Source organism: Theobroma cacao, chromosome 10 (assembly GCF_053813885.1).
Source record: "Theobroma cacao isolate CCN51 chromosome 10, ASM5381388v1, whole genome shotgun sequence".
In the NCBI taxonomy this organism is placed as follows: domain Eukaryota; kingdom Viridiplantae; phylum Streptophyta; class Magnoliopsida; order Malvales; family Malvaceae; genus Theobroma; species Theobroma cacao.
In genome coordinates this window covers 7351541-7365825 of record NC_142648.1, presented here as the reverse complement: position 1 = coordinate 7365825, position 14285 = coordinate 7351541, and the positions used below count along the sequence as shown (strand labels likewise).

At 33.1% G+C, this 14285-nt stretch overlaps 1 protein-coding gene and 1 long non-coding RNA gene across 3 annotated transcripts; both read left to right on the top strand.

Moving 5' to 3' along the window:
* Window positions 1-2443: 2443 nt before the first annotated feature.
* Window positions 2444-6097, top strand: LOC18586611 (ankyrin repeat-containing protein BDA1-like). Of its 2 annotated transcripts, none has more exons than XM_088810663.1 (4): window positions 2444-2575; window positions 2769-2839; window positions 4593-5209; window positions 5302-6097. In XM_088810663.1, the coding sequence occupies exons 3-4, from the start codon at window positions 4613-4615 to the stop codon at window positions 6028-6030; spliced, it is 1326 nt and encodes a 441-aa protein (XP_088666789.1). In that variant the 5' UTR covers window positions 2444-2575; window positions 2769-2839; window positions 4593-4612; the 3' UTR covers window positions 6031-6097. The 2 variants fall into 2 exon arrangements, with proteins under 2 accessions (XP_088666789.1, XP_088666790.1); XM_088810664.1 differs by having other exon boundaries at window positions 4627-5209; window positions 5302-6096.
* A 6047-nt stretch (window positions 6098-12144) lies between these two features.
* LOC148760324 (uncharacterized) lies at window positions 12145-14001 on the top strand. Its single transcript, XR_016028812.1, has 3 exons — window positions 12145-12240; window positions 12889-12972; window positions 13808-14001. It is a non-coding gene; the product is annotated as an uncharacterized LOC148760324 (long non-coding RNA).
* Window positions 14002-14285: the final 284 nt, after the last annotated feature.

Genomic DNA, 14285 nt, shown 5'->3' with positions numbered 1-14285 from the left:
TCTTGAATAATATTTAACAAAATTGTGCAACTTCAGTAATATTTAGATAATCAAAAGTTTTGAAGTAATTAACTTTTACTTATTGACTATAATGATATCTTTTTAAACTGATTTTTACATTAAGTTTAAGATTACGATGCGATATAATTCTCTCCTTTCCACCTAGAAGTTTTCATATTGAAATTTCAGATTTGGGTCATTTGATATCCTCTTACAAATTACTTTCCTTTGTGACTAAAATTTATAAATTAATATTTATATTCCCTAACTAGTTGGCTTGACTATTCAACAATATTATTTGCTTTGCTTATAGCACAAAGTTCAAAGTAAAAAAGGTTTTATGTTCAAGAATTTCCAGAATTAACAAATTTTAATAAACTATATGACCTACCAAAATGTAGATATCTGTTAGTTTAGCTATTCCTGTTCAGGCAGAGATTGATGTAAAAGGAATGCTACAACTGACCAATAGAACAGATGTGAGATTGAGCACTTGTAATTCAATGGTGTACAAATGCAACTCACAATCGACAATAAGGGTGAAAAAATAATCCCAAACCTGCTCTTAATGGACCAAGAAGAGTAGAAGAAGATGATGGAGGGAGTTGAAGAGAGAGAAAAAATTGTATTTATCTTTAATTATATAAAAAATAAAATATTATCACTTTTTTCTCGAAAATCCCTTTCACATTTTTAGGTTATTTTCTTTTCTTCCTCAGGCATCCAAAATAATTTTTTTAAAACCCAAAGAAAGAGAAATCACTGAAACCCTTAAAGAGAGATTGAAAAATTTGGTGGGGATTTTGGGTTTTTTTTGAAAGAATAGGAATTCGTAGCAAAACACCGCATCGAAACTCTAAGAGAGAGAAATTATTGAAACCCTAAAAGATTGAGGAATTTGGTAAGAGTATTTTCGGTTTTTGTTGAAAGAATAAGAATTAAAATACGTAGAAATCATTTAAAAAATATATCACTAAAGTCCCCAAGTAAAAATTACCTTAAAATATTTAATTATCTGTTGCACAATTTTGCTAAGTCCAAATTTTGCCAAACCTAATTTTAATTGAAGAAGAAGAGGAAAAGAAGATGATGAAGTTGGAGAGAGTAGAAAGAGGACAGCAAGATTGTGAGGGAGTAAAAGAGAGAAAAAAGGAATTTTTTTATTTTTATTTACTTTTTTAAAGAAAATTATTAATATTTAATTTTAAATCTCTAAAAATTTTTAGTTCTACCTCATTAACGAGGTGACAACATTTAGTAAGCTTATAGTGTATAGCTTCTATATACTATCAATACATTAAATATAAATTTATTAATTTTTATAATGATTTGACATCATTTGATGACATAACATTATATAAAAAAACTATACACAAAGTGCATCAAATATAAACTTGTATTTTATTTTTTAATTTTTTACTTTTATATACAAAAAATAAAAAAATAAATAGTAAAAATATCAAATAATCGAAGTCTAAGTAACTTGTAGGAAATCTTGTACTTAAGCTTTAGCTTAAATGGTTGGGCACTGGTAGATGAAATTTAATTTTCCTTAGAAGCATGAGTTAGATTTTCAAGAAAAATTAAGGCTGAGTTAATCTCAAGCCCAGTAATAAGCTGATAAAATAATAGTTTTTCTAATATGGGTGTTTTACTTGTGTTCGATTTTAAAATTTCTTGAAACTTAACCCTAAACCTTAAATTTTGAACTCAAATAAGTAAAAAAAAAATAAAAGAATTTCTTGAAAAATTTCCAATGAGATATATCTATTTGTTCCATTAAATTCTCTAATTTTGTACAACTTGGTGTTATTCCCGTGTTATTTATATAATACGTAATTAGAAAATGATAAGAAAAATAGAGAATAAATAAAAGTGCCTTAAAAAGGATGGAATTTTGTTTGAATATTGTAGTGATAATTTTATAAATAAATTCTTAAGGTGAGATAACATTTTTGGGACTTCACCAAAATATTGCGAGAGTCTTAAAATTCCCCCAACGTAAGGAACAATCAACTTCATAAAATAAAAGAAATGAAATTAAGAATAAATATAAAAAGTAAAAACAGTCCATGGCTATTTGTTTAATTTCAAAATAAACAAATTCATAGAGGAGAGAGGAGTCAACAAGACAAAGCACACGATGATCCTCTTGGAAATTGTGATACCTTTGGACCCCCAGTCGGTTCACATAACCAAAAAACTAAATGACAACTTTGACTAGGAGTAGGACCAAGGACTACATGTTTACATACTTTTTCTTAGAAAATAATAACAAAAGTTTGTTTGTTCTGTTATATTTTATGTCTTTAATTTGGTCCATTCTTTCTGTCAAAAGCATAAGGAAATTATTATGCTTATTCTCTTTAGACCCTTCATCGTTAAGGTATTAGCTTAATAGTCAACAAGGAAATTGCTAAGGAAATTACAATTAGTACTATTATGGTATTAGGTAGGAGTGAGGCTGAGCTATAAGGTCTTCGTCCTCTGATCCAAATTTTATAATTTGTAAAGCAAGAAAACTTGGCAACTGGCTATGATCAGTGACCTCTCCTGCATAAAGATTCCGTCCATGGTAATAATTACTAGTTATTTCAAACTTCATCCAAGTTTCGCTCTTCCTGCCATCCTACTAAACCAGAAGATAATCCCTTTATAACGATTAAAGTTCTCTTTTGGACTACCTAATAGTCTAATACCTTCATCATTGAGCACTTCTTTACCTTCTAAAATTAACCTACGCTTTCATCTTTATCTGTCCTTTACAGTATTTTGAGTAATCAGTCCTCTGACATTGGAAGCAAGGTTGAGGGGGGCTGCTCAAGCAGGGACTTTCCAGGTATTTTAACTATTTTTTCCATATAAGTTACTTTATGTTTTTTTTTTTTAACATTGAACTTCTAATATGATTCTTTTATAAAGATTGTTTTTGCCTCTCAAAAGCGAAATCCTGACTCTGCTATTGCTTTTTATTATTTTGTTCGAGATCTTGTCCACAATCATTTTTTTCAGATTTTTCATTTTCGCTCTTAATCACAACTTGTTTTCATCTTAACTAAAGGCTCGTCATCAGCAATATTTCATCCATTCAAGAACAAGCTTTTGTGGTGTTCTCCCCAATCACTTGAGGGAGTATAATATAGCAAAATGATAATTTAGGAGTCTAAAGTACTTTTTTTTTTGGGATAGCAAGAGAAAGTTGTACAACAATGACAAGGGGAGCAAAAAGCCTTGTCAAATAAACAATTCCCCAACCCTAGCAACTGCACAAAAACAAAACCAAAAGGGACGTTTTAAAAAATAACCTTCAAAGATAAGATATTTTTAAAAATAACTTTTTTTATAATTTTAACTATTTTTAGCTAATTTGAACAAAATCACCCTCAATGAAACCTCCTCATATTCAAGTGCACATGATGTTATATGCCATATTGAAAAAATATTATTACACGCCATGTACAAAAACATATTACATACCATGGTTAAAAAAAGTTGTTACATGCCATGCTGAAAAAAAATATTATTATTACACGCCATACACAAAAACATGTTACAAGTTAAGTTGAAAAAAACTGTTACTATTACACATTATGTTTAAAAAATATCGTTGCTACATATCATGTTAAAAAAAATATTATTGTTACACGTTATGTTTGAAAAAATTTTGTTACATTTAATGCCTAAAATGCTGTTGCTACTTGTGAACTAAAATTTCAAATCCTCTCAACTTTCTTCATTTCTTTTTGTTTTTTTTTTTACGATTTGGCACCGATTAAAATATTTCTAACATATTTTCTTAAATCAAAACACAATTTTCCATATATAAAGCACCTGCTTCGGTTAAAAATTGAAAAATTTTCCTTTAAAACTCTAGATTTATAAATTTCAAATTCTTTAGTTTATTAGTGTCTATGCTCCGAATTGATCCAATTAAAAGCTATTTCAAACATCTGTGATTATTTCTACCATTTTAATTTCATGCAAAACACTTGAAAATCAAATTTCTCAAATGACCACCCATCGCAAGTACATTAAAACCATTACTTGGAGTTCTGAAAGTGCAAGAGAGAAAAATCGAGAGTATAACAAACGGATGCTGAAGAGAAAAATTAATAAAATTAGATATAGCTAGATGGTGAGCGAGAGAAATCCGAAGCATAAATGAATATGAGGAAATTGTGATAAATAGTTTAATTTATTTAAAATGGTTTCAATGGTATTTTTGTCAAGTCATGATTAAATATGACTAAAAATAATTAATTTAATTTTAAGTGTTATTTTTGAAATCAAGTTATCAAAATGGTCATTTCTCACAATTTTTTCAAACAAAAGCAACTCAACTAAAGGACAGCAAGAAATAGGGGATAAAAAATGAAAATATACCAGGCAACTAGTGAGAAAAAACAGAACCTCTCAATGTGCACGGCAATAAGGAGTCTAATGTAATTTAAATGTGTATGTACACATGTACACATTCTATATGTGACATAAATATACATATTAGCTGAACCCTTTCCCTATCTCTTTCTCTTTTGCCACACATTTCCTTGTTTCACTGTAAGAAACCAAACTTTCTTTTATCTACTCTCAAGAATCCTTATCGGTCAATCATATGGCGATGGAAAGGTTGAGAAGGGCTGCTGAAGCAGGAGATATCGATGAATTGTATAACAGTATTGGGGAAGATGCAGATGTCTTGAGGCGCTATGATGATGCAGAATTTGCTGATACTCCACTACACGTAGCTGCAGAGAGGGGCCATGCTGATTTTGCAATAGCGATCATGTACTTAAAGCCATCATTTGCTAGGAAGCTGAACCAAGGCGGCTTTAGCCCCATTCACCTTGCCTTGCAACAAGGGCAAACGTCGACGGTTTTTCGTCTCCTGGACGTTGACAAAGATCTTGTTCGCGTAAAAGGGAAGCAGGGCTACACTGCTTTTCACTACGTGGTTGAGAACGAGAACCTTGAACTTTTGGCTCAATTTCTCAAAGATTGTCCGGCATGCATCGAAGATGTAACAATTCAAAAGAAGACTGCCTTACATATTGCAGCAGAAAAACATAGATTTGAAGCTCTTGAAATCCTTGTGCGGTGGCTTGAAAGGACTCATCTCTACGGCAAAGTTTCAAGAAAGCACCTATTGAATGCAAAAGATACAGATGGCAACACGGTGTTACATTTAGCCGCTTCCCATATTCAACCCAAGGTAATAATATTTAACATATCATTTTCGTTATCAACAATATTATACATTATACATGTCAATAAATCTTGGCTTTGGTTGATATATTTGTTTAGATGATCAGGCTGTTATTAGATTGTATGGTGGATACGAAGGCGGTTAATTCAGAAAATTTGACTGCTTTAAACGTCCTTAGGCGCCAAAGGGATGGTGTAATTGAAGACAAAGAAATCAGTTTGAAGATTCTACACGATGCGGAAGGTTCTGCTGGTTTGAGTGCTTTATTCAAACCTAATCCTAAAGCTGAACCCTTACACGAGAAGTTTAGATCAAGGATCACATTTCCCGAGAAAGCAGCAATTCGAGCATTGGGGCCAATCATGAACATGTCGGTTGAGAGTATGAATGCATTCCTAGTAGCGTTAGCACTGATTATAACAGCCACTTTTGAATCCCTACTCAGTCCACCGGGCGGTGTTTGGCAAGGCAACGATCCCAATGGCACTAGGGTTAGCAATTCAGTTATGGATGTGAATACCTTTTTAAATTTCTTCGGGAGTCTCTTTTGTTTGGCTTTTATGTCATTCTCTCTTACCATTGCCATACTCCAACTTGCTACTGGTAGTAGTGTTATCGCGATTCTGGCTGAAGTACTAATGGTACTTCTAACCCGATCCTTATATTATGCGTGGTGGACTATAAGACCAGCTCATGATATATATATATACAGCAAGGATCCAGATATTGCAGGGCTCGTGATCGCTTTGCTTATTTTTTCAGTATTGGAAGCCAGCAGATGGTTCTTTAAAATTTTCAAGAGATTGTATTTGAACCATCGAATGTAAACAGAGATTGAACCATGGAATGTACAAAGAAGATTCACTCACACACCGGCGTGTCTTTTTATATTTTCATGTTCGATTATTATTTTGATATTTTTAATGAAAAACATAGTATCATGCATTGATTTATTGTGAGAATACACTTAATGCCAATTAGAATCTATTGCCATTATAAATAGACCTGAGAATTTAAACCTTCGTTCTAAAGCTTTCACTCGACGTACCACCCAGAATAACAAATAGTTAATACTATATAAATTAAACAAATAATTGGGCATTATTAATTAGTTTGAAATTTGGTATGCATGATTTACCTAAATAGAACATGAAATCTAACCATTAGATTAACATAATGAAAATTAAAAGTCTAAATAGATATGAAAATGTAAAAACTCAAATAATTTTACACCCATCTATGTGGATCCTTCTACCTAAAATAATTACACTACTAAATTTCTGGCCCATATATTATTATTTTGAGATCTTTTAAAATGAAAAAAGATTTATTTACATAAGCGTTAAATTAAAACGTTTTACACTTTTTTTTAATGGTTGATTTTAATAAGGTCCGAGGTTGAGTATATATTATTAGTTTATTACAAAACAATAAAATATGGACCATTAGGTTCGAATACAATCCTTTGAAAAGTTTAAAGAAGCATATGCTAGCTTCCAGTTCCACGCTATATATTAAAGTAATTATAGTTAGAGTTAATAAAGTACAAAGCAAAAAGAATAAAAAACAGATATTGATAATACAAAAAGTAGAACCTATCACAGGATGACAGTATGCAGCATTTTGGTCCCCATTCGTCCGTACAACCTTCCTTTTCTCTACACTTGGGCCATTCCATATAGAATATTAAAAAAATTGCCCCTGTTTAACTTTTTTTATATATTATAAAAATCTCAATATAATTATATATTATCCTTTGATACATAGAGGATGATTCTTTGCGGCAACATTTGGCACGTCTATTATGTCTAAAATGATGAAAGAAAACCTTGTGTTATTACAACACTAAAAAAAAAGCTTGTGCTATGTCTAAAAAGTGAAGATAAAAAAAAAAAAAACAATTCCAACATTATTATTAGGGAAATTTTTTTTAACTCTTAAAAATAACGTGCTTTTGTAAATAACCCTTCAGATAATTTTAATTATTTTTAGCTAAAATAATAAATTTTGGAACAAAAATGTCCATAATGAGCTATCTTTTTTGAGCCATTTTATGAATTATCGTCCAACTACAAACACATATAATTATTTTCCTTAAAAACATCCATTTTTTTTTACGAAGCTTGTGCAAAACAAAATAATATTGTATGAGATGATTTTTTAGAGATTTTGGATATGACATTCAGATAATAGGAGAAGAGTGATATTAAACCAAATGAGGAATTGGTCGTGATGAATCGAAAGCTTGGAGAACGATGTGAAACCAAAAATCCATGATACGGTGGTGAATTGAAAGGAGAAAGATGTGAATCCAAAGCAAGAAATGGTCCTTCTACAACAGGCCATATGTGAGACAGTTGTGGCAGGGTAGGGTTTAGAGTTTGTGAAACGGCATGTTGGGAATGTGTGACACTACATGGTGGGCATGTGTGGCAAGGCTATGACATGGTAGGGTTTAGAGTTTGTGACACGACATGGTTGGAATGTGTGACACAGCATGGTTTAGAGTTTGTGACACGCCATGGTGGGAATGTGTGACACAGTTGTGACAATGGACCATCTTCAATTTGATCAGACGCATCGTCATCACTCACAACCATCACAGTGTCGTTTGCTAATGACAATGGACCCAATGCATTTCTGAGAAACAGTTGTGTTTGTTGCAAAGTATTGAGTATTTCATTCGATGCACATTCCGATCGAAATTGTGCAGAAATGTGTGACATAGTTGTGACACAGCATGGTTTAGAGTTTGTGACATGCCATGGTGGGAATGTGTGACACAGTTGTGACAATGGACCATCATCTTCAATCTGATCAGATGCATCGTCATCACTCACAACCATCATAGTGACGTTTGCTAATGACAATGGACCCAATGCATTTCTGAGCAACAGTTGTGTTTGTTGCAAAGTACCGAGTATTTCGTTCGATGCACATTCCGATCAAAATTGTGCAGACATCATTTGCAAACACCTCATGTGTGCGCCGGGCTACTGAAACTCATGAGGATACATCAAACGTGATTGCCATGGTTGTTTGTTAGGAAATGCATGGTGTGGTATGTCAGAATAATAAACATTCTGTTCTTGTTGATTACTATGTTGGATACCGTGCTCATGTGGAATATTGTTTGCATTTCCTGCCTTAACTGTACAAACACAACAACTGCCCTCTCATCTCGCAAAATACTCGCTACATCTTCATCATCCCTAATAACTGCGTGCGAAACCCCTACGGCATGGCTGAGCGATGCATGTAGCTCAATTTCATTATTATGTGAGTTGACCCCAACAACCTCTTTAACCAGCTTCACTAGTCTCGAAAATGACAAATCACTCCCAACACCCCTCACTCGTGTCTCACCACCCTTGTAAGTGTCATCGACCCAATGACCACCGTATGTAATCATAAGCTTCACATTTGGCAGGTTGTTGAAATTTAACAAAAAATAAGTGTCACGATCAGTCAATTTATCAAAAATAGGCCTTCAATGCATAGAAACCACTTATGCAATGCCTAAGTCACATTTGGCCGACCGCAGGAATTTAACAGAAATTAAGTGTTGCAATGTTTAATACACATTAATACAATGCCTAATAACTAGTGAACAAACGCCCCTAAACAAGAGGCGAATTGCACAAGTCATGCGCCACCGCTCTCGCAATATATAACAACAGGTCACGTAATACATAAAAACCAGTAACGCAATCTTAAAAAACTACTGAACAAAAACCTCTAAACAACACATGAATTGCACAAGTCACGTGCAACCACTCTCGCAATACATAACAACAGGTAACACAATATATAAAAATCAATCACGCAACCCTAAAAAACTACTGAACAAAAGCCTTTAAACAACACATGAATTACACAAGTCACGCGCCACCACTCACGCTACAACAAGTAACACAATATATAAAAACCAGTCACGCAAGCCTAAAAACCTATTGAACAAAATCCTCAAAACAACACATGAATTGCACAAGTCACGCGCCACCACTCTCGCTACAACAAGTAACGCAATATATAAAAATCAGTTACGCACTGCCTAAAAAACTACTGAACAAAAGCCTTAAAGCAACACATGAATTGCACAAGTCAGTCACGCACCACCAGGCTCGTAACACCTAAGAATAAGTCACTCAATGAATAATAAGCCTCTAAACAAGAGGTAAATTACACAAGTCATGCACCACCAATCTCGCAATACCTAATAATAAGTTAATCGATGCCTAATATCCACTCACGTTATGCCAACTTAAACAATCATGTACTGGCCCAACGTCACGCAATACATAACAACACGTCACCATAGGTACTCTATTCCATATACATACAAACCACTCACGCAATGTCTCAACAGAAGATATGCATTGCACAATTCACGCACCGTGTATAACCCACTCTCCCAATACCTAATAATAGGTCACCTAATGCCTAACATCTACTCCCGAAGTTATACAGCATAATATAACTTAAACGAACAAAATAACTCAACAAAATATGTGCTAAATGAAAATAAAAATTACTATAAAATTTATTCAAATTTTATTAAAAAGACCCCCCCGAAAATACAAGGAGATGATACAAAAAAAATGAACTGTAGTTCATTTCTTCATAAGTTCATCTATTTTGAACTCTATCTCGGCAAGAATCTTTTCGTTGCTCAAGATGGCAGCCTCCAGGTCAAAAGTCCTTTGCATCAGGTTGTCGATGAGGACTTGCATCTCCTGTTGGAATATGTGCAACTAGTCCCTCACACTCAAGAATATGTGCAACTGGTCTCTCACACTCAAAGGCACCTCCTCCTCTTTAGAGGCTGCCTCTTTCCCCTTCTCGACTCTTGGATCTCTGGACATCATTTTTCAATCATCTGAGATTGATTAAGATAATTGAATTTGATTCAAATGGTTAATGGTTCCCTTTATTTATAGGCATGAAAGTTGACTCTTCGTTTTTTATAGCCATATCAGTGCAATGAAGGGGGGTTGAATTGGTTATTAAGTACCTGTTCGGCCTGCACTTTCATCTTATCTACCTCTTAAAAGCAAAAGCCAGGCCAAACATCATTTTTCAAGAAATTCTTAATAAAAAGTAGCTTAAAGGTTTTCTCTCTTTTTCACTAATCAACAAGGATTTTAATGTTACCTCTTTTCTCTTCCTTTTTTTTTTTTAAATTTAGGCATCATGGTAGACCAACCAAAATCTAATACTATTGCTACTATACAAGTTTGAAATTATATATAAACTTCAAGAATTATATTAGAGCTTATTAGGTTATTGTAGATAATCAGTAGAGAATCACCTTCAGCATTAGGTAGCTAAAGTCACACAATGCCTACAAAGGTCACACAATGCTCAACAAATATTCAGTCACGTAACGCCTGTCACGCAATGCTAACAAATATTCAGTCATGTAATGCCTATAAAAAACTCATACAATGCTCAACAAATATTCAGACACCTAATGCTAAAAAAACAGGTAACGATTCCTAATATCCAGTCACACACCTTAATATCCAGTGACTTAATGCCTAAGAAATATTCATGCATCGCCTATAAACTGATTGATTTCGCTACCCCCAGCCAGATTTAAGTTTCAAAACTTACATAATTTACCCATCAACTTTTTCATTCTATGAATAACCCTAAATAAACGCAAGAACCCATAACAAATACCTTGATGTCATCTTTGTACTTTGGGATCGTGAGAAATTTGACTATTGATATAGACCTCGATGGCGTTGGAGAGCTGGACGGAGGGATATCTAAATCTAAATCGAGATTTAATTTTGAAATTTTAAGTTGAATGACGGAAGAGTAGAAAGAAAGAAACTGAGATGCGTTTTCATTTGGATTAATTGGATTGAAGGGTATTCTTGTCAAGTCATGCCAAAAATTGGCTAAAAACAGTTAAAATTATAGAGACGATTATTTTTGAAGTCACCTTAATATGAAGGTCATTTCCCATAATTTCCTCTTTTGAAATTGTGATACCTTTGTACCCCCAGTCGGTTCACATAACCAAAAAACTAAATGACAACTTTGACTATGAGTAGGACCAAGGACTATATGTTTACATACTATTTCTTAGAAAATAATTAATAAAAATGGTTTGTTTTGTTATATTTTATGTCTTTAATTTGGTCCATGCTTTCTATCAAAAGCATAAGGAAATTATTATGCTTCTATTTAGACCCTTCATCGTCAATGTATTAGCTTAATAGTCAACAAGGAAATTGCTAAGGAAATTACAATTAGTAGGCTCATGTAAAGCCCGACCTTATAAAATACTATTCATGACATACATGTGATGATAGCATGATTGCATGCTAGGAGAGTCCCGAAAAATTTACAAAAGTCGGTATTGTACCTAGAGGTACAACAAAGTTTATTTAATCCTCGAACTAGATCAAATAGGAATTTTAAGGTGAGATTAAGAGTTTCATAGTTCATGGATGACTTAAAATGGTAATTTGGAGTTTGAGGATCAATTTGGAGTCAAATCAGAATTTTCACTAACTAGGGGCAAAATGGTCATTTGCCACCTGGGGACAAAATGGGAATTTTAGAAAAGATTTTTTGACCCCATTTGACTTATTAGAGTATAATTTGACTTATTGAAGTATGATTTGAGGTTTAGAAGTGAAAAATTTTAATTTCGGTATAATTTGGAGTATAGGGGTAAAATGGTAATTTTACCACCTCAGGGGCAAAATTGTAATTTTCCACCACCAGGATATTTTTTCCAGCACATGGTCTTCCTTGTCTTCATCTTTGACCCTTGACTAAACATGTGGTGGAGATAAAATGTTTAAATTTTTAAAATTTTAAAAACGGGCCAATGACATGATGCCATGTGTCATGCCTTTATTAATTTATTTTTTTCCTTTTTAAAAGGCACAAAATCAGCCCATCTTCCACCCCATGGCCGGCCAAACCAGCAAGAAGAGAGAGAAAACAAAAACAAAACCCTAGAGAGAGAAAATCAAAGAAAAAGTGTGAATTTTCAAGGAAATTAAGTGAAAAAGGTGAGTTTTTTCTATTAAGCTTGAGTTTTCTTATTCCCAAGCATTTCTCTTTATTTTCCATGATTAAATTACATGTTTTCATGATGAATTAAATTCTGGAAAAATGGGTTAGGAGAGAGAAAGTTGTTGGATTTATTTGATTTTAATTTATGTTAGTGTTTTTAGTTAGTTTAGCATATTTAGAAACAAAACAACAAGAAAAGAATTTATTTTCTCCCCCAACCATTAATGGCTGAATTTACCATGTAGTGAGTGAGGATGAGTTTGATTTTATTCTAGGAGAATTGGTTAAGGAATGATGAATTATGAGCCTAGAAAAATAATGGGAATTTTCAGAGCAAAAATACGAATTTTTACCCACTAGGGGTATTTTCGTAATTTGCTGTTGGGACTGATAATTTGCACCACACTGAGGGACATTAAGTTAATTTGGGTGCAATTGAGGTATAGAAACTGAAAAGAATTAAATTGGAGTTTAAACGGACCCGTTAGGAATTTAATCGGGTGATAAGACGAATTAGGCCAATACCGGGTTTAGATAGTTACCAGTGCATTTTTGCATTCCATATCATGCATTGGTAGTCTAAATTAGTTTAATTTTGATTTAGTACCAACTTGGTGAAACTCTCGATTTTGTATTGTGTCAAGGTGGTGAGTCCTCCGATAAAGGCAAGGAAATTGCATCCGAGGACCAGTAGACAGAGTGCTTCGAAAGTCTGCATTCTAGACATTGTGAGTAAACTTACTGTCATTTTAATTATCTAGGGTGGTTTTTAGATGCTTTCATGAATTCTATGGAAAAAGAAATTTAAAAAGATAAATTTTCATGTTTTATGAATAAATGAGTTTCAATGAAATTAAATTATAAATTGTTTTGAAATTAATAGTGATTTTGAAAAATAGAGTACACGGAGACTGTTAATTGTGGCAATTTGATTGTTTAAATTAACTGGCTTATGATAAATCGAGCATGATTGGCTAGTTGGCAATTGTATTGAAATGCGAATTGTTTGGTTACCTTGAAAAACTACGAATTACAAAATTGCCATATCATGTTATTGAGTTTTATTATATGGTGGATTATATATTAATTAATCACTGCAGTAGGGGGTTTCTGTGGACCAGCCTTTTAGAGGGGCACGGTAAACCCCATTATATTCTTACCTCGAACGGAGAGGCGCGTAGGGTATCTCCTGAGGTAAAGTTTAGGGTTCACTTCACGCTAAACCACCACGTGAGGGGGAACTCAGCCAACGCCAAGGAACGGCTATGTTTTCAAAACAAAAACATGATTTATGTGAAATGTGAATTTTAATAGCCTTGGCGGTCTCGGTAGGATGCCTCGGCCAAGGTGTCCCCGAGAATGGATTTATGGCACAAGCCTAGATTTTTATGAGATTCATAAGCCTCTTTACGTGTTTCGAATAAAATGTGTTCTAATGCTATAACACAGTTTATGATGATTTACTTTATTGTCTCCATGTACTCAACTCTAGATGTTTAGGATGATGTTTGTTTACTCATTGAGATTTTATAATCTCACCACCCTCCTTTCCACCCATTTCAGGTTCAATATAGACTGTAGATAGCTGATCTCATCGAGGACTACAGTGGGATCTGCATTTTCCAAACCGTAGGTTCAAAGTCCTCTTTACTTTTGTTTATTCGGGGGCACTCTTGTTATTGTAAATTAAATTAAATATTTTGGCTTACTGTATTTAAGTATGTATAAATTTATTTAGCTTTTACGTTATAAAAATTATTCACGTATAACTCTATAAATATTGTTTTATAAGAAAATAGAATATTTTACTTAATATTTCTTTTATTTTCTTATTATATTCAAATAACCATAATTTCGTTTTAAATGAAGATTTTAGACTTTTAAACTCATTTTGAATATGAATTGTGTGTTTTGTACTTGTACATTACGTTTTAGCCAGTTTTAAGATTTTTGAGAAAAATGACCAAAATACCCTTGTGAGACGAAAAATTAATATTTTATTTGTTTAAAGTTGGAAACAGCTTAAAATATTTTAGAACAC